This window comes from Gouania willdenowi, chromosome 8 (genome assembly GCF_900634775.1).
Source record: "Gouania willdenowi chromosome 8, fGouWil2.1, whole genome shotgun sequence".
Lineage (NCBI taxonomy): Eukaryota > Metazoa > Chordata > Actinopteri > Blenniiformes > Gobiesocidae > Gouania > Gouania willdenowi.
The window spans coordinates 18,092,515-18,119,141 of record NC_041051.1 but is presented as its reverse complement, the minus strand read 5'-3'; the positions used below and the strand labels follow the sequence as shown (position 1 = coordinate 18,119,141).

Here is a 26,627-nt window from a genome sequence, read left to right as displayed (position 1 = left end):
TCTGGCTGTTCAGTACTTACCTTTGTATCAATTCAAGCTATTCATTGGAATTGCAATAAATATTCTAAAACTATTGACCGGCATTGTATATATATATATATAAACCTGAACGCACAGAAAAAAGCAGTACAAAAAAAATAATTTTCTAACTATTATATCATCCTGAGCTAGAAATATATTTATCTAATATCTGTATTTTCTATCTTTTAAATGAGCCTATGGTTATATCTTTAATCATCTGTTAGACTATCCTATAATTTGTCCCAAGATTGACAGGCACCTTCTTTATAAGGTCCTCCCAACACAAAGTGTATTTAAATTCAGTTCCCCACTTAGCTTATATCCTCATTCCCTTTCTGAATAGTAGAATAGGTTATTTATGTTGTCTGGAAGTAGGTTATGTTTTGTTTGTATATTATTAGTGCTGTTTTACACTGAATCAAATCTTATTACAGAAGTTGTAGTTTTAATAATAGAATATATGTATTGTGTAGTCTAAATCCTGCTTTGGTACAAACAAAAATCAAATTATATACTGTTGTAATGTATTGGCAGCAAATAGACTACTTGCTGGCTACCATCTCAAAAAAGAAAGCTGGGTTATAGAACCCAACCATACTATATGTTGCATTTCTCATTTTTGACATGCTAACATGTACACAACAGAAATTGTTTAGTCATCCCGACTGGCTGCTTCAGTTATCATCCAAAAAATAATATACTTCTTGCATCAACACGTCTTTCTTGTAGAGGTGTAGCAAAATAGAAACACCAAAGCGTATTAGGTGCCTTGTCACATGACATTCAAAGTTCCAAGACTCCGTCAAGCTCCCTGCTGCTGTAATTCAGTAAAAGGATTACCTCTCAGTTAATCTGATTATGAAACAAAAATGTAAAGTCTACTTTTTCCAGTTGTCAGTCAAATTCACTTTTTGAACAATAGGTTTCTACCAATTTAGAAAACAGAGCTCAACTAAATCCACTTGACTTATTTAGTTTGTATAATTACAAAAATGTGATATTTTGCTCAGAGGGACACACTGTCAACATTTGAAAAAAAAAGACTAATCTGAAGATTAATACAGTAAAGGACAAAGCAACAAAAAAAAATTGTGTGTTTTGTTGTGATTTTGTGTGAGGTTTTTTTTTTTGTGCATTTGTTTTGGGGAATCGACAAATTACATTGAGGATCACATGTGGGATTGTTGATTGTTTAGGCATTTAAATAGGTTTGCAAGACTACAGCAAATTGGAATCACAGATCTTCAACACTGAAATACTTGTTCCACTAAAAGCTGCCTAAGAAGGTAAACAACCTAGTGAGTATTAGAGTCCATACAGTCACTGCCTTAGCATGAAAAATCACTTTATTTGTGTAATTGTATCCAAGTGGCCAAAAGCGAAACAGCCATTGAAAGAAACGAAAAATTAGGACACATACAAATCAGCCTTTTATGTTTAGTTGTTTCAAAACCTTATTCTCCTAATATTGAATTTGTTGAATAAAATGTCTGAACAAAAACATGTACAACAAACTCAGAGAATTTTTTTTCACATTACAAACAGACACCCACTCTATTCTCAAGTAAAAACAAAAAAAATGTATATATATATATTTATAGTGACAAATCAGGGGCTGGTGTTCGAGCCAAATTTCATGAAATTTAGTCCTCCTTAAGTCCTCCAAATACAGCTGTGGGAACACTCTTCTGTTCAAGCTGTACTTCTGTAAAGGTCAGAAAACATCAACATTTATATTTGCATTTCCTCAAAAACATATTTATAAATGTATTATAGAGTTGTAGTCAACATTTACCCTCAGGTTCTTGGTCATCATCTTCATCTTCATCGATGTTGATCTCATCAGGATTGGCTTGTTGTGCGAGCTCACCCAGCTCACTGCGAGATGTGTCACTCCTGCATTCATAAGAGGAACATTTTATTTTAGACATCTACAAAGGTGTTGAATTTCCATCTGGAATTTAGGATTAGTTAACAAATGAAAAAAAAAAAAGAAAAACCATTGCACACCTGACAAAGAGGATCTTTTCTTTGGGTTTGGGTTTGTCCAGCTCAGCTGCTGCTGCGAGCTGCTGTGCTTTCTGCTCCAACATCTTCATATCATCAATTCCCATTTGGTCGGGAGCAAGATCCGAAACTGGAGACATAAGAGTTTAAATATGACAATTATAGAATCTGATTATAGGCAACGCAATAGGATAATGTAAAGCTTTGACAGTTTAAAATGAGAGCTATTCTCCTTTTAATTGTTTATAGGGTTTTTTGCCCACATTTACTCTCACCAGTGCCAGTAGAGCTTGTAGTTGCCTTCAGCATCTGAGAGGACATAAAGTTGACCTGTGTGTTGTATGTAGCCTGAACACTGCGCTTGATCCTCAGCATCTCTTTTATAGTGTCTTCATTTCCATGACGAATCTCAAATTCTTTCCAGCTTTGCCAGAAGTTTGCCGTAACCTGCATGATAAAATTCAAGGTTATTGATTTTAATATCTTAACAAGCAAAGGGCACAAAAAATAAACTATGGAGAGGAAATGGTTTCCAACCCTTGGGTCGCAGATCTGGGAGCAATAAGAGTAGATTGCTCTGGCCCGATCGATCTCACCCAGTTTGCTTTCCATGTCAGCAAACCGCACACACATATCTCTAGCATGTTCATCAGGAAGCACCTACATAAAAATAAAGAAAACAAATATAAAACCCAAACACACAAAATCACTACAAAAATATCCATAAAACAACAAAAATACTAAAACTAAAAACCATTAAGAAAAATCTTTGTTGGACAGGCAATTTCTGTTAAATTTACATTTCCCCATGTTGTTGAAAGTCCCTCTGTAACCATGTCACTGTTTTATAGTTGGTTTTGCTGTCGTGATTGCATAATGTAAAAATTATAAATTAAAAAATATATATTGTTACCATTTATTTTGAAATGTGAGACTAATTACAATCATAAAATCCTACTTAATGTATGTGTTAAAATTCAAGACAGAACCATTGATTGAAGATATTTTAATGACAATTAAGGCCTAATTTTTAGATTCATGAATTTAATGCTTTTTAAGACATTTTAAGGATCCGCACGAACTCTGTTAACAAGACAATCAGACATGAAAATATGTTGTTGACATTTCTTTTTTTCTTTACTTTGAAACAACATTGTCTCAGTACCTTTTGGTAACACTGAGCAGCAGCAATTTATTGGAACTTTTATTTATGCAAACAATAGAAAGACACAAAGCATTGATATAATAAAATTCATGTGAAAATGATTTAAATGAGTGAGAAAGTTGCTAAGTTTCATTAGTAAAAAACAGGGAAAGTGTGATTTACCTCAATGGCCTTCTGGTAAATAGCTCTGGTATATGTAACGCCATAAATTTCGGCTGCTCTCTTGATGTAGATATTGAACATGTGATGTCTCTCTTCAGTTTCAACCGCCTGCGTTGCTCTTTCATAGACAGCCATGGCATGCCGTGCTAATCCGTACTCTTCCTCCAATTTGGCATACAACAAGTAAATAGCTGGAGAGATTTCAAAAAGTTAATTAAAAAAAAACACAAATATTGTGAAATGTAATCAATTAGAAACTTATTCTAAGCAATAGCATTTACTTTTTGCAAATTTGGCGGGGCAGCCATCTAGAGCTTGCTCAAACAAATCTCTAGCTCTCTCCAGCTTCTTGCCCCCATAGCGATCGATGAACTTAGTCAGGTAAGTGTTCCAGATGTCATAAACATTAGGCCATCGGAAAAGAGCAATGCCACGCTCATAAGCCTGAAAAAGTACAACACAAATAATGTTTAGTATGCAATTCACATTGGGAAAGCAGTTTATACTGTATAGTGTATTTAAGAACAAACATCATGGGATATCATCACAAGTCCTTACTTTAAAGCTTTCCTCAAAGTACTTGTGCTCTTCAAGAAACATTGCATAATTAATGATGATCTGAGGAGTGGCAATGCGAAGATCAATAATTCTGTCATACACTGCTTTGGTGGACTATAAAGACAGAGAAAAATCATTAATTTTCAGGTGATTAGGTTTTGCATTTGGCTCATTGAATTTATATAAAATGTCTAGAAATGCAGACATGCAGTCAACATACCTGGAAAGAACCAAGACTTTCCTCCAAGTCAGCCAGCATAGACCAAACCTTCAGTGATTTGTAAACTCTGTTTTGGACAGGCTCAGATGCATCAAAGTATTCAGCTTTTTTAGATGGGATGGCAGTAGCTTTCTAATTCAAAAAAAAATAAGATCAGAAAAACAGTATTAAACGTCACACATACAGTATGAATATATGATAAATAGGTGCCATATTTATGATAAGGTAATTCAAAATTCAGTGTGCAGGTATGAAAGAGCAGACGTACTAAAGCAGAATTATAAAAACACAGTAAGAGTTCACAATTGTTTTTTTTTTTAAGAACTATTAATTCCCATTTCTACCCATCTAATTTGATCCAGCAGGACACTCTTATAGGACAGAATAAGATTTAAAGCACAAAAGTGTCAGGTTAGGGCTAGTGACACACAAAATCAGAAACATGGCATTTCATATCAGTTAATTATCATTTTTGTCTTCCTGCACCAGCTTAAAATTATACAACTCAGTCTGAAATATTCATTTGCATGGAGGATCTAAAACAATGCATTAACCACTAAAAAAAAACACCTTTCAATTGCCAGTGGTTATTTTATTGACCACTAGATGTCCTACTTGAGCACCATTATTAAGGCCTACCACAAAATGTCTCCTAAACCAGTGGTTCTCAAACTTGTTTAGCTCAAGTACTCCTTTCTGTTATTTCTGAATTTCTGTGTGTTTTTGGTGTAATTTTGTGTATTTTCTTGTTGTTGTTCTTTTTATCATTTGGTATATTTTCCACTTATTTTGTGTTTTTGTTATTTTTGTGTTGTTAGGATTTTTCTCTCTTAATGTGTTTTTGGTGTCATTTGGTTGTTTCTTATGTCGTTTTGTATGTTTCTCTGTTATTTTTGTGTATTTTGTACTAAGGATGTCCAGATCCGATGTACATTTTCTGGCTGATATCAGTTCGATATCAGCTAGAAAAAGAATATTGGATTTTATCGAACTTCATCTAAAATCACTGATATAAATGCTCTGATAAAATTATCCAGCAGTTCTATCATATATATATATATATATATATAGATATATATATATATATATATATATATATATACACACAAACCTATGGATATAACTTTTATCTGTGACTGTGGTTCACACTCCAACAAAGTAACTGGCGTCAATGCACCAATAAGCCTTCACTCACTCAGAGCCCACGTGAACACGACGACGACGTGTGTGCGGCGCTACTGGGAGAAGTAGTAGTGATGTTGGCCGTGTGGGAATATTTTAACGTTAACTCGAACAAAGACGTTGCAGCTCAGTGCAACACTTGTCATGCACAAGTTTCCTGTGGTGGCACAGAACCCGCAAAGTTTAATACGACCAACCTCATTGCGCATTTGAAGCAGCAGCTTCTGAAACAGCATGACAATTTTTGCAAGACCACGAGGCGAAGAAACAACAAACCTCTGGCTTCCTCACCCAACCAACCCTGGCCAAAACATTTGCAAAGCGTCACAAACTCCCATGGGACGGCAAAAAGGCACTGGCTATAACAGAAAAGACAGCCCAGTTTATTGTGCTCCATGACCAGCCCCTGTCGGTGGTGAGTAATGTTGGATTTAAACGCTTACTTGAGCACCTCGAGCCATGCTACATTATTCCTAGCCGCCACTACCTTGTCGACAAAACTACTGTATACCCCAGATGCATAAAGAAGTTAAAAAGAGTATTGTGGAGAAAGCTAATGTTGTTTGCTTCACCACTGACATCTGGAGCTCAGACCATCGACCGCTGTCCGAAATTGAGCCCAACTGTGCACTGGGTAGATGCTGACTTTACACTGCAGAGAGCAGTATTACATGCACATGAGTTCAGAGGTTCACACACAGCTGATGCCATCGCAAACGCCATGGAGGAGATGCTGCGTGACTGGCAGATTGACAAAAAGAAAGTCCATATCGTTTTAAGAGACAATGCTGCTAATATGAAAAAGGCTATAGATCAGCTGGGTGTGCCAAGCTTAGGATGCTTTGCACACAGTCTTCAGCTTGTAGTCCATGAAGGGGTCTTGTCACAGCGAGCTGTAAGTGATGGAGTAGCCAACGGGAAAAAAGCATTCCCCCACGGCTTATTCAAGCCTTGAAGACCTGCAAATAGAGCTGAACGTCACTCCAAAATGTCTCCAGCAGGATGTCGTGACATGATGGAGCAGTACCAAGTACATGATTGATGGCCTCATTCATCAAAAACAACCACTGAATGCCTACACTTCTGAGGAAAACCACACCCTGCCAGCCATTCTAACAGCAAACCTTTAAAGAGCTAACAAATCTTCTACACAGCTGAGGTCATCCCCTCTGTCCATGCACTGGTACAGTTTCTCGGTAAGGAGAGTGAAGATGATAGGGGTCAGAATCAAAACTAAGAAAGCCACCCTTCTGGATGCAGTCCACGTTTCAGGCATGTGGAATCCAAGCCCCTCTACACCGAGGCAACATCACTGGATCCACGATATAAAGACAAGTAAGGGAATGAAAAACTGTACTGTTTATGGTGAGTTGGTTGTAGCCTATGTGACTGTGTGTTGTGACTTCTTTCTGTAAGCATGAATGTGTAGGCACTGTGGACTGGGTTTGAAAAGCTCTAAAATATATATATATATATATTTTACAATATTTTTATATACAGTATTTTATATTTATGCCAGGTACTTCCCAAATGCGGAAAACTGGGAGATGCAAAAGCAGCATTAAAGGCAGCGGTGTGTAAAGTAGAAGAAGAGCTGAAGAGTAAGACCACGTCTCCATCTGATGGAACTGTGTCCGAGCCAGTGAACACGATTCCACGGTAGGAGGGTGCAAGTAGCAGCAGCCATGGCAGCATCTTTAATGACACAGCACAGCAGAAGGTCCTTCTGAGCAGATCACCCCAGGGGCAATCTGTGAAATGGGGGAGGGCTACCTCTGTGGGGCTCCTATTAAACGTAAGAACAATTACTGGAAAGTCAACCAAGCTGGACTCCCCGCCATGGCAGAAACAGCAGCTAAGTTCCCCTGTGCTCCATGCACGAATGTCGAGGGCGAGAGGCTCTTTAGCACAGCGTCAATTATCATTGAGGAGCACAGGAGCAGACTTATCTTCTTAAAAAAAAAAAAAAAAAACACCTCATGCTTGGACTGCAGAAAGTGGAAATGTAGTAAGTAAAAGTAGTAAGGGTAGTCAGCAGTTTAGTGAAATGATTGATTATTATTTGTTTTCTGCGCTTGTTATTAGAGTGATATGTTTATTTTGTTATACTATTTTTTTGTGAAATCTAAGAGCTTTGAGCAGTGGACAAAAATGTGTTTTTGTCACTGCCCTCAGTTGTTCCCACCATACACTGAGTGACAATAATAACTGAAGTTAACTTGTTTGCACTTTAAAAGTATAATTCGTTTTTAATGGATTTAATTTGGTTATTTTTTAGGGTCTTTTAAGTTATTTATTTTATTCAATTGTAGAATACTGCAGATATTATGTGGAAGGTAAAAAAATTATGTAACAATAAATGGGTCAGTTTTTCTCGTAAATACTGTTGCTGAATACTGTTCTCTTTTTGAGTAACATCACTTTATCAAGCCTTTTCTAACATTCCACACTACAAAATAAAAAGTAATAAAAGTATGTATGATTCGTGTGGATATCGGATCGATATGCAAGGCTGCAATATCGGTATCATATTGGAATTTAGTGTGTCTTGTTGTTTTGTGTGTTGCTGGTAATAATATTTTTCTCTCTTAGAGTGTTTTTTTTTTTTAAATTTTTCTCTTATTTAGTGTATTTTAGTTGTTTTGTGAGTTGCTAATAATATTTAGTATGATTATCATTTATAACTAAAAATAAAGAATTTCAAACCCCATGTTTTAATGCTTTCATTTGTTAATCTTTCACTCTCTCGCTCTGAAGAACTCCTATAGAGCCATCGTGTACCCCTACCCCATTTGAGAAACACTGCCCTAAACACAAATGAAAAATGTATTTTATTTCCTCAATGTTCAAACTTGGAGCTGGAAGACTGCAGCCCTACTTATCTTTAATGCCCCATTACTCGGTCAGACATTAATTTAGCTAATGTACCCTGCTTGAAGGAAACTAACCATCCTGTGTTAGACACTCAGCTTTAGATGGAGCAATACATGCAAATGTGACAAACATTTAAGCATTACCCTTAGTATGCGTAGAGCCTGTTCATAATTTTCATGGCGAAGCTCCATTTCTCCATATTCACACCACACTGCAGCAAGATCATCCACCTGCTTGTAGCTCACTTTTGTAGCCTTCTCAAAGATAGTTCTGGCCTAAGGTTTGATGGGTGATCAGATTTTCATAAGTAGAATTTTAAACGGAATCGAAATAAGAAGTAAAAAAATGTCACTTACATCTTCTAGTTGCTCATTTTCTTCATAGAATTTTGCAAAAAAGACCCAGAGAGAGTGAGGCTTTCCTGTAGCCTTTGATGGATCCACAGTTTGTACAGCTTCAGTGTACGTGTTGATGATCTGCATGGAATAATGGGGCAATCAACTTTTAATTTATTGGTTTTTTTTATGTTTTACCATCACGGGAAAAAAAAAATGATTAAAAACGCACCTGTCGAGGATTGCCCTCACACAGTTTCACTCGTTTAAGCCACTCATGAACATTGTGGGGATTCTGTCTCAGTAGCACACTGTTTAAGAGAAGAGGTCGTCTGGCAATCAGCTGCTCAAAACGTGCCAATCTGAGCTCAAGGTCCACATCATCTAAGAAGAAAAAAAAGACAAAATATTAGTAAGACATGACATGGAAATGCATAAATGTATCTTTCCTTCAAACAAAGGGATCCAAGCACCATCTTCATCCTGCCCCATTTCTGCTGTGGTTTCCATCTTGGCAGCAATCATGTTCTCTTCAAACTGAGCATAACCATCAAAAACCTGCGTGAAATCCCTCACAGTTACAACAGTAAGAATGGCTTCTTCATACACGTCACGTGCCTGGGAAACAAAAAGAAAAAAAACAGGAAAAATAAGTCATATGCTCAAACCTGGCAAACTATACAATAACAAACAATACAATAATTATAGACCTGAATGGAATTAGAAAATATTATAAAGAGAACTTACTTTCTCAAAGTGGCCACTCCTGATGTAATAATCTGCCAGAGAGCACCACAGCTTTCCAAGTTGATCAGTAAAGCGAGTAAGCCCTCCTCTTATAATGGCACCCACATTCAGAGAAGTCACTTTGTCAGGATTCTGGGAGATCAGGTCACAAAGCTCATGCCAAAGCTAATAAAAAAAATAAACAAAAAAAAGAGATTTTAAATTATTCTACTGACCACATTAGACAAGAACCATGGTGGGGCACTGAATATATAAACGGGTTACCTGATAGTTTGATTTGCCGTCCTTGGAAACAAAATTTTCATCATTCACAACTGCAGCCAGACGCACAGCTGCTTCATCTAAGCGTCCAACAGACCGCAAGTAGTCTATGTACTCTTCTGCATTCTCTGGGCAAAGCTACATGAAATGAAAAGATGATTTTTTATTTCAAGGGCAATAACTTCCACAGAATAGAAAACAAAAATCAGTAAATAATACATTTTATAAAATAAAGATAATACTTGGATGTTTTGAATTAAAAACACATGTGGCATTGATCCCTTAGAATATACCAGGGTTGGGGGGAATTATAATTGTAATTACTTATCTGATAATTAATTACAATTATGGCACAATTATAATTGTAATTTTAAAACTCTGTTGCTGTCATAATCGTAATTAAATTGTAATTGAGTTTCGATAATTGACTTGTAATTGTAATTGCCATGAACATTCTATGAAAATTGTCAATTATAATTCAGCACAAAACTAGGGAACCACGTTACCGTTCTACATACAGTTCTACACTTATGTAGTTAACAATAATTAAAATGTTTCATAAAGCTTTCCCACATTTTACCATTAAAAAAAAAATTAGGGGTATACTTACTGACACAAAAAAAAACTCAGATGCCCACACCAAAAATACTAGAACCTATATTTTCATTGATTAGGATTCAGGACAAGTTATCATAAGAGATGCTAACAGAAAGCTAATACAAGAGGAAGGTTAACTTTTATTGGGTTATTTATTTCAGGCTCAGTAATTGTGATTAATTGTAATTGAACTGTAGTAATTGAGAGTGAAATTGTAATTTACTTTTAATTGGAAAAAATGCTGGTCAGTGAAATCATAATTGAATTGTAGCTGAATATGGGTAATTGAAAACGTAAATGTAACTGAAAAATGTAATTGGCGCCAACCCTGGTATACACCAGTAAGACGGTAATCGTTACAATACTCAGTTTAATCCAAGCACCTCACCTTAAGGTACCTCCGATAAACCCGGATTGCAGTCTCAGGCAGAGGCAGGTTGCGAGCAAAGCGGAGATAAAGCGGCCAAACACGAGGATGCTGGGTTACAGGGAGCGCTCTTAGTGCACGGTCAAATACCCTCCTGCTTCTAGTAATCTTACTTTGAGACACAAGGAACTGGCAGTAGTCGAGCCATATTCTAGGCATCTAACAAAAAAACAAGACATGTTATGACTATAGTCTTTAACTCCAAAACTAAATGTAATGTAAGGATACCCAATGAATTGTAATTATGAGCTCATGTATGGTTAAATTAAAAACATACCTTGTGCATGAAAACCAGTGACCTTTCATGGCAATTATTGACCTCTTCATAGACTGGTTCAGTAATACACTTCCCTTTCACTTGTTTCCGTCTTTCTCTTAGATAATTGTACCACAACTTATAGCTGTAAAAAAAAAAAAAAAAGAGGAAAGGTTGCTGTTGATAAATGCTGGATATTTAAATTGAAATTTTAGCAAAACTTCCTAGAAAAATCCTCATGAATCAGTCCAGTTCATTTGTAGACACCTTAAATAATTCCTCATGTCAATATTTGTATAATAGTAGTAGTAATAATAATTTGGGATGCACCGAATATTCGGTGGCCGAATATTGCAAAAAAGAGCCACATTCAGCCTTCGGTGGCCCTCTGAATGAGTCTAAAGGAATGTTTATCACTGTAGCAAAACCATTATCAAGTGATTTTTTTTTTTCATCGTACTTCCCCTTTAATGCACTTTAGTTTTTTGGGGAATGCACGTTTTGTTTTATTTGAAGGGCTAATATAAATGAAAATCTTTGTTGCGCTATTTATGAAAAGCAAATGCTACTGGAATATTTAAAAAATGTCAGAATATTCAATAAACATTTACTTTCTTTAGAAAACATGTATAAAAATGTATTCTAGGCTATTTAAGCACTATTAAAACTTAATAACCGCATTCGGCCAAGCGTTTATATATATATATTTTTTTTTTTTTTAAAGGATTTTTTTGGCTCTAGTGGCCTTTATATGACAGTCGCTTGACAGGAAAGGGGTCAGAGAGAGCAGGGAATGACACGCAGGAGGGGGTCCCAGGCCGGGAATCGAACCTGGACCCGCTGCAGGTGAGGAACTATAGCCTCTGTACATGGGGCGGGCGCTCTACCCACTGAGCTAAACACCGCCCCACGTTTATATTTTATTCGGCTTTGGCCACACATTTTCATTTCGGTGCATCCCTAATAACAACAATAATAATAATAGTAATAGTTTTTAGGAAGAGTCTACTGATACAGAAATGTATCAATAGATACTACGCTTGACTCAAGAAGCTTTTGTCATATATATTTTTTCATTTTAACATATTTAACATGGCTAATTCTACCTTTAAAAATACTGACAAAACTTTAAGTCACGTGGTGCACCTATCAGTCACCTAAACAGACTGGCAGTCTATTCATACGTTTCTGTATCAGTAGCCACGGCCTACTTTTTATGTCCCCATGGGCACTATAATAAAATGGAAAGGAAAGTTGTCTTATTCATTAAAAAATGATTGATAATACAGCCAAATAACCTAATAATATAACCCATGTATTGATGTTTTCCTGACATTCTGCACACAAATGAAAAGTTAATGTATGTCTGCAGTTCAAGAGAAAACATTAACTGACTAATTAAGGTATTTTGCTGCCTACAAATTAATTAAAAAATAAAAAATAAATGTATTAATTCCCTGGTTGGAAATCACAGCTTTACATCACTGTTTACACAGTTAATGTATCTTCTCTTTGGTCTAAACCTCGGTGTATGGGACATATCAACTGTTGAAATGTAGCAGGTGTGGGGCTTAATGGGCAGCTGCTCCTTCCAAAAGTATATTGGACCCAAAGAATGCTAAATGGTTTACAGACAGGCATAGTTGATATTGTCCTTTCAGACGCTGCAAGCATGCAGTGTATTCAATAAGCTATCGTTATATTTGGTACCTTCCGGGGAGTTCTTTCAGAGCTCGTTCATAAATCATGTTGAGAGTACTTTTGGGTCCATTCTGTTTGAACTCGATGTATCTCATCCAGCATTTGACAGAATAAGGATTCCTGATTATTTCCTCCTCGTATGGCAGATCATCGTCCTCCTGACAGAGTAAAGAGACAAAAAAAATAAAATAAGCAAACATTATCATAACAATAACAATGGCTGTAAATCTTAAAAGTACACCGCAGTAAATGTTCGAATACGAACTTATTTATAAAAAACAGTCGTGCTCTCACATTTTAAAAAATTCCTAGTATAGAAAACCTAAATTAGAAAGAGCACCGAGGTTAGCTGCGCTAGCAACTAGTAAGTCATCGCTTCAAGCTAGCGCTTAAGTCAGTTGAATCAACACAACCTGAAATCACAGCCTTCTGTATGGAGTAACTTACAAACTTAACATCTGGTTTTCCGCTGGAGGAAATCATTTTTCTACAAATAGCAGTCTTGCGAAAAACGCCCGATGAGCAATGCTAATTGAAGTTAGCTAACTGTCCTGCGTGCTCAGTACGGAAAGTCTAGTAACACTTCCGGTAACAGCGCCGCGCAATACGCATGCGCAGATTTTTGAAAACTACACTGGCGATTGTCAGTACAACTTTACTCGGATGTTTTTCAGTAAATTTAAGTGATTTTTCAGTCATTTGCGCCCCCACTTATTATTGCAGCTCTCAGTGTGTGTCTCCTACGCAGAGCAAAGCTTAATGCTTCAACACATGGCATGTGTTACAGGCGGCTGCTCTCACAGGGCGGATACTCAACCACTTCCAACAAGGAGAGTAAATTCGCGGGTGATTTCCGAGAATATAAATATGCATATAAACACATATTACTGGTATATTAACCCATATAAAACAAAAAATATGGACATGGAAATTTTTACTGCTGAATATGTATAACATATTACCCGAACCCTCATTTCGTCCGCTTGATTGCCCAGGGCTATAATTAGTTAGTAACTCTACAAAATATGCAAGTTTCTTATCAGCTTCCTAATAACTAAATTACATCCAACAATAAACAAACAGCAACAATATCCCCAAAATTAATTCAAGCATCAACTCTTACTCTATCTCTAATAAATATTTTGTAGCCAGAGGAAAATACTGCCTGGAGGAGAAAATCAACAACTTGTGATAAAATGTGGCAGTGCAGATGATGTGAAGTTATGGTCTACGCGCAAATCTAACGGTAAGTAATATTGATCATTTTGATTCTTTAGCTTCAAATAAATACCTATGAATTAAAATTTATCAAAAGTAATATTACATTTTGTTAAGTTGACTGGTCCCAATTATTTAGGGCCAATAGTGGATTCCACAGTAGGCTACTTAAGAATAGAATAGAACAGAGAAGAATATACCTTTTTTATCACCTGAGGGGAAATTCACTTGTGGCAGCAACACAATAAAAAAAAAAAACAGACAGTAAGAGGAAAAAAATTGTTCAAAAATGTAAAAACTGTAGGACAGACATAAATTAGGAAAAAAAAGCTTTATTATTAATAATAATAATAATAATAAAGTCTTTTTGTCATATGTACGGGTACATACACAAAATTTGTTCTCTGCATTTGACCCATCACTCATTCATGAGGAGCAGTGAGCAGCCACAGTGTAGCACCCGGGGAGCAGTTAGGGTTAAGGGACTTGCTGAAAAAGAACAACAAATTTGCAAACAACAATTGAAGGAATTGGTTGCGGGGGTGTCAGTGTAGTGACATTTTATTGGCTCTTTACAAAAAAAAAGAAAACAAAACGTACATTTCCAAATTTTTTAATATACGATTAGCATAATTCAAAGTCCAAAGGGTTTAGACAACCAGTTGTAATATTTGAGTTGTATGTAAAGCCCGACAATAATAATAACTACTATTGTGAAATGAATTAATTCCTCAGAGACACATTAGTGTGGTTGTCAGCTGTTTTGGGGATTATCTAGGCCACTTTATTTTAGGGCCTATGTCAGCAATGTCTCAAAACCAGAGACGCATAGTTTTTCAAGGACACTGAGTTTCCATAACAGCAATGACATCCTCAGAGTCAAATGCAACATGGGGATAAAGATCTTTGATATCCGAGTGGGACTTATTATAGGTCTTATCTAAGCCTTCTTGGCAAATCTTCTTGTCCTTTTAAGGCAAGTTATAATACCCCTTGAACTTTATGGAAAGGGCCTTACATTCACTTTTATTACAGCAATGTGAGAGGTGCCAGGGGTTTGCAACCATATACCAGTGGCACTTGGGGGCTTCTCCAAATTAAATTCCCATAACTGGCTTAGAGCAAGTTTATTTGCATAAGTAATCAAAGACAAGTGTAAATTTTTAAATGCTGAAATCCATCTGAAGTATAAAAGAACTATGGCCGTTTTTCCAAATCATATAATTGTGAAAATTTGTAGTACTGAAAGCAATGTTGAAAATATGCAGTATCTATTTTTAGACAAACTTTTTTAACTATTTCACTTTGGTCATATGAAAAGAAAGTGCAAAGATTCTCATTAAAGTATCTTTTGTTGTGTGACCAAAAGTACAAACAAGAAGAACAAATGTCGGGAGGGACTGTGAAATGAATTGTGGATGGACTGGAAAAAAAATAGATAACGAGTGAGCTAGTTTTACAGTATTTCAAACAATTTGAAATATTTAAAGCCACTGATATTCAACACCGATGACTTTTCAGTTTATTTTACAAAGGTCAAAAGGCAAAAGGGTTTTAAAGGAAGCTGACATACATGTTTTTGCAATACATTTTTACCTCCAAAAATTTCCCAGTGGATTATAAGCTAAATTTTTCTTCTACTGGATTTAAAATCAAATATATAAAACACTTGTGCTACCAAGCATGATAAAGTTGTTTTTTAAAGAGTTTATTAAAACAAAATGTACTGCTTTCCAAATTGTATTTGAGGAAGAATTATATTTGTCTTGTAACTTTTAAAAAGGAAACAAACAGTTTGAAATCTTGAACAAAAAAGCTGCTAGATAAGCTTTCATTCCAAATGTCGTCTTAAAAAGGCAGGGATGCTTGACCAAATTGAGGAGAGGACGGCTGCTGACTACGCACACCCAACATCTATAAAAGCAGCAACATCAGACGACTCCTCCAACTGACAGGCATCCCTCAGAGGTTGGTGTTTTGTGTGCTTGCTAAACCCATCTTATTTTCATTATGCTTTTTACAATTTGTGTCTGTCTTTCTGTATGTGGATTTGTTTAAATTGTTGGTTATCAGAAATGCTTGTTTGTAATTCCTTAGCGATTAAATAGGTCATTTTTTAAAGTGTATGTGTTGGATTGTTTTGAATATTTTAAGTACTTTTGATTTATTGAGTGAGAAGAAAACAAATAAAACAAGAGTGAAATTATTAGGTCATGTCCAACAAGGGCTATTATACATGGTGCTAAAATATATTGGACAGTGAGTTGGCAACAAGATCTGCATTGTGAAAGTGCTTTTGATTCCTGATGGTGGTTGATAATCAGGCAGTGAGCCTCACTGATCTATCCGTCTTCCATTTTAAGCAGACTAGGACAACAATCTGGGACACACAGTTCTGATAGACTGAGGTAACACAATCTAAGAAACAGATTGATTAGGATTATTTTAAATTCATTTTAAAAAAATTAAATTACGCAAATATTACATTGTGCTTCATTGTTGATCAGTTTTCACTAAGGTGCCAAAATGAGCACTGACGCAGAAATGCAGCAGTATGGACCTGCTTCCATTTACCTCCGGAAGCCAGAAAGGGAGAGGATTGAGGCCCAGAACACTCCTTTTGATGCCAAAACAGCCTTCTTTGTGGTTGAACCGGATGAAATGTACCTCAAAGGAAAACTTACCAAAAGGGAAGGTGGCAAAGCAACTGTTGAGACACTGACAGGGAAGGTTAGTGGCTGAAAGCTTTCTCTCGATTTCTTAAAGTGATAAAATAATTGTCACACAACATTCAATTAAATAGTATAACATAACTGCTTTATTGTGATTCTTGTTTAGACTATAACTGTAAAAGAGGATGACATCCATCCCATGAATCCTCCTAAGTTTGACAAAATTGAGGACATGGCCATGATGACCCACCTCAATGAACCATGTGTGTTGTATAACCTCAAAGAGCGTTTTGCATCATGGATGATCTACGTAAGTTATACCTGGATTTGAAAAATATATATATTGTAGTGTCCTGCTCAAGTGTAGTCAAAGTATGGACTTGTTTTATTTTCAGACCTACTCTGGCCTCTTCTGTGTCGTTGTGAACCCCTACAAGTGGCTCCCAGTGTACGATGCTGTGGTTGTTAATGCCTATAGAGGCAAGAAGAGGGTTGAGGCCCCACCACACATCTTCTCTATCTCTGATAATGCCTATCAGTTCATGCTCACAGGTCAGATGTTTTTCTATGAGCATGTAAATATAGATATTTGATGCATAAAATTGCAAATATTATTTGACATTGCGCTTGAAAATAAGTATGTTTTATGTCATTAAACAATTTGTTTATTTCAGATCGTGAGAACCAGTCTATCCTTATCACGTGAGCACCATCACCATCTTTACAAAAATATTTGCAAACAATTTCTTGAACAAAAAAAAGCCTAAATGTATTTCTATTTTCTGACAGTGGAGAATCTGGTGCAGGAAAGACTGTCAACACCAAGCGTGTCATCCAGTACTTTGCAACAATTGCAGTTGCTGGAGGAAAGAAGGCAGAAACATCTGGAAAAATACAGGTACAATTATTAACCAACCTTGGAATTGTGTTGGGAGTTTTTTTATATAATATTTTGGACAATTCCTTCTTTAGGGTTCTCTGGAAGATCAAATCATTGCAGCCAACCCTCTGCTGGAGGCCTATGGTAATGCCAAGACTGTGAGAAATGACAACTCATCTCGTTTTGTAAGTGTTGAAAAATGTGTTGGTTTTGAAAAAAGGATGCCTATTATAATCCTAACAAATGACTGACATGTTAAGGGCAAGTTCATCAGAATTCACTTTGGAACCAGTGGAAAACTGGCCTCAGCAGATATTGAAACATGCAAGTCATTTTCCCTATTTTTTAAATCATTCATTGTTGCTTAATTTTGGAATATGACGTAATATTAAAATGTTTCATACGATAATCATGTGCTGTCAGACATTTTGCTTATATGAATACCTCACATCTCTTCATACAGATCTGCTGGAGAAATCTCGTGTCACTTTCCAGCTGTCTGCTGAGAGGAGCTACCATATTTTCTATCAGCTGATGACTGGCCACAAACCTGAACTTCTTGGTATGTTATAAAAATGTGTAAATCTTAAAATAAACAAAAATTGGAGAACTGTGAGTAAAGGGAACTTCTTTTTTTTTTTTCTAGAGGCTCTTCTGATCACCACCAATCCCTATGACTATCACATGATCAGTCAGGGTGAAGTCACTGTCAAGAGCATCAATGATGTGGAAGAATTTATTGCAACAGATGTAAAACATTTCCCATTCTTTTCTTTTTTTTTTTTACTACCATTTCTTTTTTATACTAAGATATTAATTACATATATATGTGTATTAGACTGCTATTGACATCTTGGGCTTCACTGGCGAAGAGAAACATGGCATCTACAAGCTGACTGGTGCTGTGATGCATCATGGTAACATGAAATTCAAGCAGAAGCAGCGTGAGGAGCAGGCTGAGCCTGATGGCAATGAAGGTACATTTACATCAAAACCTACGACACTTGTTAAGGTTAAGAGTGTATATTACATTTCTCTATGACCTTTGAATGATTGCTCGGTTTCCGCAGTGGCTGATAAAATCGCTTATCTGATGGGCCTGAACTCTGCTGACATGCTAAAAGCCTTATGCTACCCAAGAGTCAAGGTCGGAAATGAGATGGTGACCAAAGGTCAAACCGTCCCACAGGTAGATACTTAAACATTTAGACGTTTTTAAGGATTTACAAAGGCTGTTTAGTGTAATTAATTACATCTCACATTTCCCTTTCAGGTGAACAATGCTGTCAGTGCTTTGTGCAAGTCTGTCTATGAGAAAATGTTCTTGTGGATGGTCATCCGTATCAATGAGATGCTGGACACAAAGCAACCAAGAACCTTCTTCATTGGAGTGCTGGATATCGCTGGATTTGAGATCTTTGATGTGAGAATTCAAAAACAATACAAGCATGTTTTGTGATAAATGGAAAAAAAACACTGCATATGAATTAAATGTGTTTGTCCCTTCATAGTACAACAGCTTGGAGCAGCTCTGTATCAACTTCACCAATGAGAAACTGCAACAGTTTTTCAACCATCACATGTTCGTTCTGGAGCAAGAGGAGTACAAGAAAGAAGGTATTGACTGGGAGTTTATTGACTTTGGTATGGACTTGGCTGCCTGCATTGAGCTTATTGAGAAGGTCAGGATTCTGAATTTCAATTTCTCTAAAATTGATTTTAAAAAAATGCTTTTGTTTGACAATTATATTGAATTGCATTTCCATACAGCCAATGGGTATCTTCTCCATCCTTGAAGAGGAGTGCATGTTCCCCAAGGCTTCTGACACAACCTTCAAAAACAAACTAAATGATCAACATCTTGGGAAGACCAAAGCCTTTGAGAAGCCAAAGCCTGGAAAGGGCAAAGCTGAGGCTCACTTTGCTCTAGTTCACTATGCTGGTACAGTGGAGTACAACATCACTGGCTGGCTGGACAAGAACAAGGACCCACTGAATGACTCTGTGGTTCAGCTGTACCAGAAGTCTGCAAACAAACTGCTGTGTTATCTATATGCAGCCCATGCTTCTGATGGTGAGAACGTTTACATTTAAACTAGATATCACAATAACACTTTTGAGTGAAAATTTCATTAAGTTGTGAATTTTGTACCAATTAATTTATTCACACCAATTTGTCATTCTGCATAAAAACAGAAGCAGCAGCCGCCAAGAAAGGTGGTAAGAAGAAGGGAGGTTCGTTCCAGACTGTGTCAGCTCTTTTCAGGGTATGACACACTTCTAGAAGAATCATTGTTCCAAAAAAAAAAAAAACCTTTCTTGTCAGGACTTCACTAATTCATTTCTTGATGCACAGGAAAACTTGGGAAAGCTGATGACCAACTTGAGAAGTACTCATCCTCACTTTGTCCGTTGCTTGATTCCCAATGAATCAAAGACCCCAGGTAAAACCATCACTAAAACAATTAACAACAAAAAAGCTAAATTATTGTCATAACACTTTATTTAAAATCCACAACTTTCAGGTCTCATGGAGAACTTCTTGGTCATCCATCAGCTGAGGTGTAATGGTGTGCTGGAAGGCATCAGAATCTGCAGAAAGGGCTTTCCCAGCAGAATCCTCTATGGTGACTTCAAGCAGAGGTGCGATAAATGTACTTTATAAAATGCATTTTTTATACACAATGATTGAGATGATATCAGGAATCTATTAGTGACATAATTGTCTCCCCCAGATACAAAGTACTAAATGCCAGTGTCATCCCTGAGGGACAGTTCATTGACAACAAGAAGGCTTCTGAGAAGCTGCTTGGATCCATTGATGTGGACCACACTCAGTACAAGTTTGGCCACACCAAGGTAGGTTAAGCTCTTTTTAGTTTTTTTGATCACCCAGGGTTATATGGTTTTGTCAACAATATGTAAGACCCATTATTTGACATCATAGGTGTTCTTCAAAGCCGGTCTGCTGGGTACACTTGAAGAAATGCGAGATGACAAACTGGCTTCACTGGTGACTATGACTCAGGCCCTCTGTAGAGGATATGTCATGAGGAAGGAGTTTGTTAAGATGATGGAAAGAAGGTAGAATGATCCTTATTACAAAGACAATTCTTAAATGTGAGTGAAGATTAGAGAACTGTATCTGTGACAATCTGGTTTCCTACCTTTTTCAGAGAAGCTATCTTCAGCATCCAGTACAACGTTCGTTCATTCATGAATGTCAAAAATTGGCCCTGGCTGAAACTGTACTTCAAGATCAAGCCTCTTCTGAAGAGTGCTGAGACTGAAAAGGAGCTGCAACAGATGAAGGAGAACTATGACAAAATGAAAAATGATCTAGCTACTGCTCTCGCCAAGAAGAAAGAATTGGAAGAGAAGATGATTTCTGTGCTGCAGGAGAAAAATGACCTGCAACTTCAAGTGGCATCTGTGAGTCAATAGACTTTTGGTTTTTTTTTGTTTCTTGCACCAACTACCAAGTCAAATTCCTTGCAGTTTTAAACTGTACTTGGCAAATAAAACCTCTCTGATTCTGATTGTGATGTGCTAACAACACCATATTAACTTGTATGTTATAGCTAATACACAAATAAATCAATAAAAAACGAAAACAAACAGTTAAAAAACATTTTTCAACAACTTGCTCTAGGAAGTTGATAATCTCTCAGATGCTGAGGAAAGATGTGAAGGACTGATTAAGAGCAAGATCCAGCTCGAGGCCAAACTCAAAGAGACCTCAGAGAGACTGGAGGATGAGGAAGAAATTAACGCTGAGCTCACTGCCAAGAAGAGAAAGTTGGAGGATGAATGCTCAGAGCTGAAGAAAGACATTGATGACTTGGAGCTGACCTTGGCCAAAGTGGAGAAGGAGAAACATGCTACTGAAAACAAGGTTTGGGTTTTTCATTTTGCATTGAAGTTTGGCAAAATATTAATATATGTAATATATAAGATCTATATATAACTAACTGTAATATATAACTACTTTTCAGACAAGTATTTATGTGACATACAATGTACCTTTAAAATATTGTAGGTGAAAAACCTGACAGAGGAGATGGCATCCCAAGATGAAACCATTGCCAAGCTGACAAAGGAGAAAAAAGCCCTGCAGGAGGCCCACCAGCAAACACTGGATGACCTCCAGGCAGAGGAAGACAAAGTCAACACTTTGACAAAGGCCAAAACGAAGCTGGAACAGCAAGTGGATGACGTGAGTCAACAAAAGCAGAGTTATTGCTCTCAAACTATACTGGAGTAATAGTGTTCCTTGTAATAAGTCAAACAATATTTTTCTCATGACTTGGGATTTAGCTTGAGGGCTCATTGGAGCAAGAGAAAAAGCTTCGCATGGACCTTGAGAGAGCCAAGAGGAAGCTTGAAGGAGACCTGAAACTGGCCCAGGAATCCATAATGGATCTGGAGAATGACAAACAGCAATCTGAGGAAAAAATTAAGAAGTAACAATTGATTTGTCACTCGTATGTTTCTTCGTGATGAGTGAATGTTCATCAAACCTAAAGAATCGTTGATTTTGTTGACATTCAGAAAGGAGTTTGAAACAAGTCAACTTCTCAGCAAGATTGAGGATGAACAGTCCCTCGGTGCTCAGCTTCAGAAGAAGATCAAGGAGCTCCAGGTATACATTCAGTCTCTATGATAAGATTCATAGTATGTGTTAAACCATAACCATGATTATTTTGCTTTCTTCACTTTCTAACTGTAAATCTCAGGCTCGTATTGAGGAGCTAGAAGAGGAGATAGAAGCTGAGAGAGCTGCTCGTGCTAAAGTCGAGAAGCAGAGAGCTGACCTGTCCAGGGAGCTGGAGGAGATCAGCGAGAGGCTTGAGGAAGCTGGTGGAGCTACAGCTGCTCAGATTGAAATGAACAAGAAGCGTGAAGCTGAGTTCCAGAAGCTGCGTCGTGACCTTGAAGAATCTACCCTGCAGCATGAAGCTACTGCAGCAGCTCTCCGCAAGAAGCAGGCCGACAGTGTTGCAGAGCTGGGCGAGCAGATAGACAACCTGCAGCGTGTCAAGCAGAAGCTAGAGAAGGAGAAGAGCGAGTACAAAATGGAGATTGATGACCTCTCCAGCAACATGGAGGCTGTTGCCAAGTCAAAAGTTAGTGTGTTTGGTCATGTTCCTTCATTTATCTATTATCATTAACAAACATCTTAAGTATTTGTTTAATTTTTCAATTTACAGTAAAAGTGTACAATATTATTTTACCACAGGGCAATTTGGAAAAAATGTGCAGAACTCTTGAGGATCAGCTGAGTGAGCTCAAAGCCAAGAACGATGAGAATGTTCGCCAGCTGAACGACATCAATGCTCAAAAGGCGAGGCTTCAGACTGAGAATGGTAAAGGATGTGTGTTTTAAAGTAGTCATTTTAAAAAGTATTGATAGTACTGATGAACACCAAACTGATGTGTTCCTAGGTGAGTATTCTCGCCAACTTGAAGAAAAGGAAGCTCTTGTAACCCAGCTGACCAGAGGCAAACAGGCCTTCACTCAGCAGATTGAGGAGATGAAGAGGCACATTGAAGAGGAAGTGAAGGTATTGTTTATGTTCACTAAAAATGTATCCATAATTTTAAATGCTGTCAGTAATATGTTCTTTGTGTTCAACAGGCTAAGAATGCTCTGGCCCACAGTGTTCAGTCATCTCGCCATGACTGTGATCTGCTTAGAGAGCAGTATGAGGAAGAGCAGGAGGCCAAGGCTGAGCTGCAAAGAGGAATGTCAAAGGCCAACAGTGAGGTGGCTCAGTGGAGATCAAAATATGAGACTGATGCTATTCAGCGCACTGAGGAGCTAGAGGAGGCTAAGTAAGGAACTACTTTTATAAATGAGTCAATTTCACATCTTTAGAGTTTTCTCTTTACAGGTAACTTGTCTTTCACCACAGGAAGAAGCTCGCCCAGCGCTTGCAAGACGCTGAAGAGTCTATTGAGGCAGTCAACTCTAAGTGTGCCTCCCTGGAAAAGACCAAACAGAGGCTGCAAGGTGAGGTGGAGGACCTCATGATCGATGTGGAAAGAGCTAATTCTCTGGCTGCCAATCTTGACAAGAAGCAGAGGAACTTTGATAAGGTAAATTCTCCATCTTGATTTTACACAAACGCTCTGAGCATTAAATAAATAAATAAATAAATAAATAATTATTGTAAATTCTAGGTTCTGGCAGATTGGAAGCAAAAGTATGAAGAGAGCCAGGCAGAACTGGAAGGAGCCCAAAAGGAGGCTCGCTCTCTCAGCACTGAACTGTTCAAGATGAAGAATTCCTACGAGGAGGCTCTGGACCAACTGGAGACCATAAAGAGAGAGAACAAGAACCTGCAGCGTGAGTCAACTCTGTACATTTTGACAAAAGTTTAGGTTCTTTAAATATTTCATCTCAATTTGATTTTGGTATATCTTATAACTTTAAACTTTGTGAATTATGATCCCTTATTTATAATGTTTTTATGACTTTCAGAGGAGATCTCCGACTTGACTGAACAGATTGGTGAGACTGGTAAGACTATCCACGAGCTGGAGAAAGCAAAAAAGAATGTCGAGACTGAAAAGTGTGAAATCCAGTCCGCCCTGGAGGAAGCTGAGGTAAGTTCTATTCAACTTCATCAATCAACTAATATGCAGGAAGCTACACTATACTTGAACAATAATTAACCATTCTCTGATTAATAAAGGGAACTCTGGAGCATGAGGAAGCCAAGATCCTCCGTGTTCAGCTTGAGCTCAACCAACTCAAAGGTGAGGTTGACAGGAAGCTGGCAGAGAAGGACGAGGAGATGGAGCAGATCAAGAGGAACAGCCAGAGGGTGATGGACTCCATGCAGAGCACACTTGATGCTGAAGTCAGAAGCAGAAATGATGCCATTAGAATCAAGAAGAAGATGGAGGGAGACCTCAATGAGATGGAGATTCAGCTGAGCTATTCCAACAGGCAGGCTGCCGAGGCTCAGAAACAACTAAGGAATGTCCAGGGACAGCTTAAGGTGAGTTGCCTGTGACCAAAGTTTTATTCAACCAAGCATCTAGAAAGACCATGAAAGAGTGTTTACTGTATGTTGTTTGTCAGGATGCCCAACTGCACCTTGATGATGCTCTCAGAGCACAGGAGGACATGAAGGAGCAGGTTGCCATGGTGGAGCGCAGAAATGGCCTGATGATAGCTGAGATTGAAGAGTTAAGAGTTGCCTTGGAGCAGACAGAGAGAGGACGTAAAGTGGCTGAGCAGGAGCTGGTTGATGCCAGTGAGAGAGTCGGACTGCTTCACTCTCAGGTTTGATTTTCACAATTTACAAGAAATATTGTAAAATGCAATTTGCTTATAATTACTTATGTTTTTCGACTTTCAGAACACCAGCCTTATTAACACCAAGAAGAAGTTAGAGTCTGAACTTGTTCAAGTCCAGAGTGAAGTGGATGATGCTGTGCAGGAAGCAAGAAATGCTGAGGAGAAGGCCAAAAAGGCCATCACTGATGTAAAACTACAATACCTTTGTATTATTAGATATGTATATACATATATTATTTTTAAAGAAATAAAAAACTAAAAATAAAATACATTTTTGTAATTTCAGGCTGCCATGATGGCAGAGGAGCTGAAGAAAGAGCAGGACACCAGTGCTCATCTGGAGAGGATGAAGAAGAACCTGGAGGTCACAGTCAAGGATCTGCAGCACCGTCTGGATGAAGCTGAGAGCCTCGCCATGAAGGGTGGCAAAAAGCAAATCCAAAAACTGGAGTCCAGGGTACAAACAGAGCACTATGAGATTACTTGTTTTTGTAATTGGTGCTATATGAATAAAATTTAATTTAATTTACACTATGCATGTATTTAATTTGATGCTAAGTACGTGGCGTACTCTTGTAGTACCACTATTTGAATAAAGTCATTTTACTGCACAATGCTTTAACCAGCTGTATTTCACAGGTTCGTGAACTTGAGGGTGAAGTTGAATCTGAACAGAGACGTGGAGCTGATGCTGTTAAAGGTGTCCGCAAATATGAGAGGAGAGTCAAGGAGCTCACCTACCAGGTAAAAATTACCCTAACTTATTCAAATCAGATATTATTTAACCTCTGTTGTGATCTAGACTGAAGAGGACAAGAAGAATGTGACCAGGCTTCAGGATCTGGTGGACAAGCTGCAGCTCAAAGTCAAGTCTTACAAGAGACAGGCTGAGGACGCTGTATGTCCTGTACTATGTGTGAAGCACTTTTAATGTTCTGTTTGTCATAATTTACAAAAACAAATAATTCAATATGACTGATATTTCTTCAGGAGGAGCAGGCCAACACCCACATGTCAAGGCACAGGAAAGTCCAACATGAGCTTGAAGAAGCTCAGGAGCGTGCTGACATTGCTGAATCTCAGGTCAATAAAATCAGAGCCAAGAGCCGTGAAGTGATAAAGGTGACTTTTTGAACATAATTGTGTTGACTTTTTTTTCAGAATTGAAATGTATTTTTTATTGCTAACTATGTTTTCTTCTTTTTTTAGTCTGATTCTTCTGAATAAGAGCCATCATTTTATACAATACAAGCCTTTTAACACAGTTCATATAATATGAACTTTGGATTTGGGTCATTGTTATGTCAATAAAGTTGATACGCATTCTAATTTTCCTGATTCATGATTTTTCTGTCAGAGTCTATATCAATTTAATCAGCCAAACAATTTTTCCCTCGACTTAACAGATGAGTTTTGACGGCTGATTGAAAGAGTGTAAAAGAGTAAATTTTGTGGAGGTGTGAAAGAAGGGAGTTCCAGAAGGGAGTTCCAGAAGTGATGCGATAAATGTTGAGGCCTCTGGTATTTATACTAGCTGTGTAAAGAGATATCTTTAATATACTACTACAAAAGTCACAAGATTAAATTTATTTTTCAATTCCATCCCACAAAACTTCAATAAATATGTGCCTGACCTTCAATGGCTTACGAGCAAAGACTAGATTAAAATAAAACATATATGTACTTTTTTTTTTTTTAATGTGGTCTCCAATTCTGCCTGGTACACAAAACTATATCAAGCTTCTGTTGCTTTCATTCAGTGTTCTATTTGAGATGTCACAGGCAACACAGGTTGCCAAGATATGCTTGTCTTTGCACGTTGGTCTCTAGAAAGAAATTAAAACTCACCTTGGAATCTTGGATCAGAATATCGGCACTTAAGCTTTTAATGTCCCTTATCCTCTTCCCCTCATGGCATTTCTGTAAGGGCTACTTGGATTACATATTACTTTTGTATCTGCCTAAAGGGACTATATGGTAACAAAGAAGAATGTCCTTGTCATTATAAGCAGCCGAGGCATTCAACACCAAGAAA

General features: G+C 37.4%; 2 protein-coding genes across 3 annotated transcripts; one reads left to right on the top strand and one right to left on the bottom strand.

The window, feature by feature from the left end:
• Positions 1-1,444: 1,444 nt before the first annotated feature.
• xab2 (XPA binding protein 2) lies at positions 1,445-13,120 on the bottom strand. The gene is made up of 19 exons (XM_028454908.1): positions 12,961-13,120; positions 12,523-12,671; positions 10,834-10,957; positions 10,518-10,715; positions 9,536-9,670; positions 9,272-9,436; positions 8,998-9,142; positions 8,757-8,908; positions 8,546-8,665; positions 8,333-8,464; positions 4,134-4,265; positions 3,914-4,027; positions 3,637-3,799; positions 3,356-3,546; positions 2,566-2,688; positions 2,304-2,475; positions 2,032-2,158; positions 1,817-1,917; positions 1,445-1,726 (listed from the first exon to the last, which is right to left on the bottom strand). The coding sequence occupies exons 1-19, from the start codon at positions 12,994-12,996 to the stop codon at positions 1,665-1,667; spliced, it is 2,541 nt and encodes an 846-aa protein (XP_028310709.1). The 5' UTR covers positions 12,997-13,120; the 3' UTR covers positions 1,445-1,664.
• A 2,477-nt stretch (positions 13,121-15,597) lies between these two features.
• LOC114468162 (myosin heavy chain, fast skeletal muscle-like) lies at positions 15,598-25,921 on the top strand. 2 transcript variants are annotated; one of them, XM_028454874.1, is made up of 41 exons: positions 15,598-15,699; positions 16,098-16,139; positions 16,239-16,461; positions 16,570-16,713; positions 16,799-16,955; positions 17,078-17,105; positions 17,193-17,301; positions 17,376-17,468; positions 17,544-17,607; positions 17,747-17,845; positions 17,930-18,033; positions 18,122-18,260; positions 18,354-18,472; positions 18,557-18,706; positions 18,795-18,965; positions 19,054-19,357; positions 19,480-19,550; positions 19,640-19,727; positions 19,809-19,926; positions 20,019-20,142; positions 20,231-20,367; positions 20,460-20,715; positions 20,936-21,178; positions 21,323-21,499; positions 21,601-21,746; positions 21,835-21,925; positions 22,020-22,409; positions 22,523-22,649; positions 22,729-22,847; positions 22,922-23,118; positions 23,199-23,382; positions 23,467-23,632; positions 23,768-23,892; positions 23,982-24,290; positions 24,374-24,577; positions 24,654-24,779; positions 24,879-25,049; positions 25,232-25,336; positions 25,395-25,490; positions 25,583-25,714; positions 25,802-25,921. In XM_028454874.1, exons 3-41 carry the CDS (start codon positions 16,258-16,260, stop codon positions 25,817-25,819), a joined length of 5,805 nt encoding a protein of 1,934 aa, XP_028310675.1. In that variant the 5' UTR covers positions 15,598-15,699; positions 16,098-16,139; positions 16,239-16,257; the 3' UTR covers positions 25,820-25,921. The 2 variants fall into 2 exon arrangements, with proteins under 2 accessions (XP_028310675.1, XP_028310677.1); XM_028454876.1 differs by having other exon boundaries at positions 15,624-15,699; positions 16,095-16,139.
• The last annotated feature ends 706 nt before the right edge of the window (positions 25,922-26,627 follow it).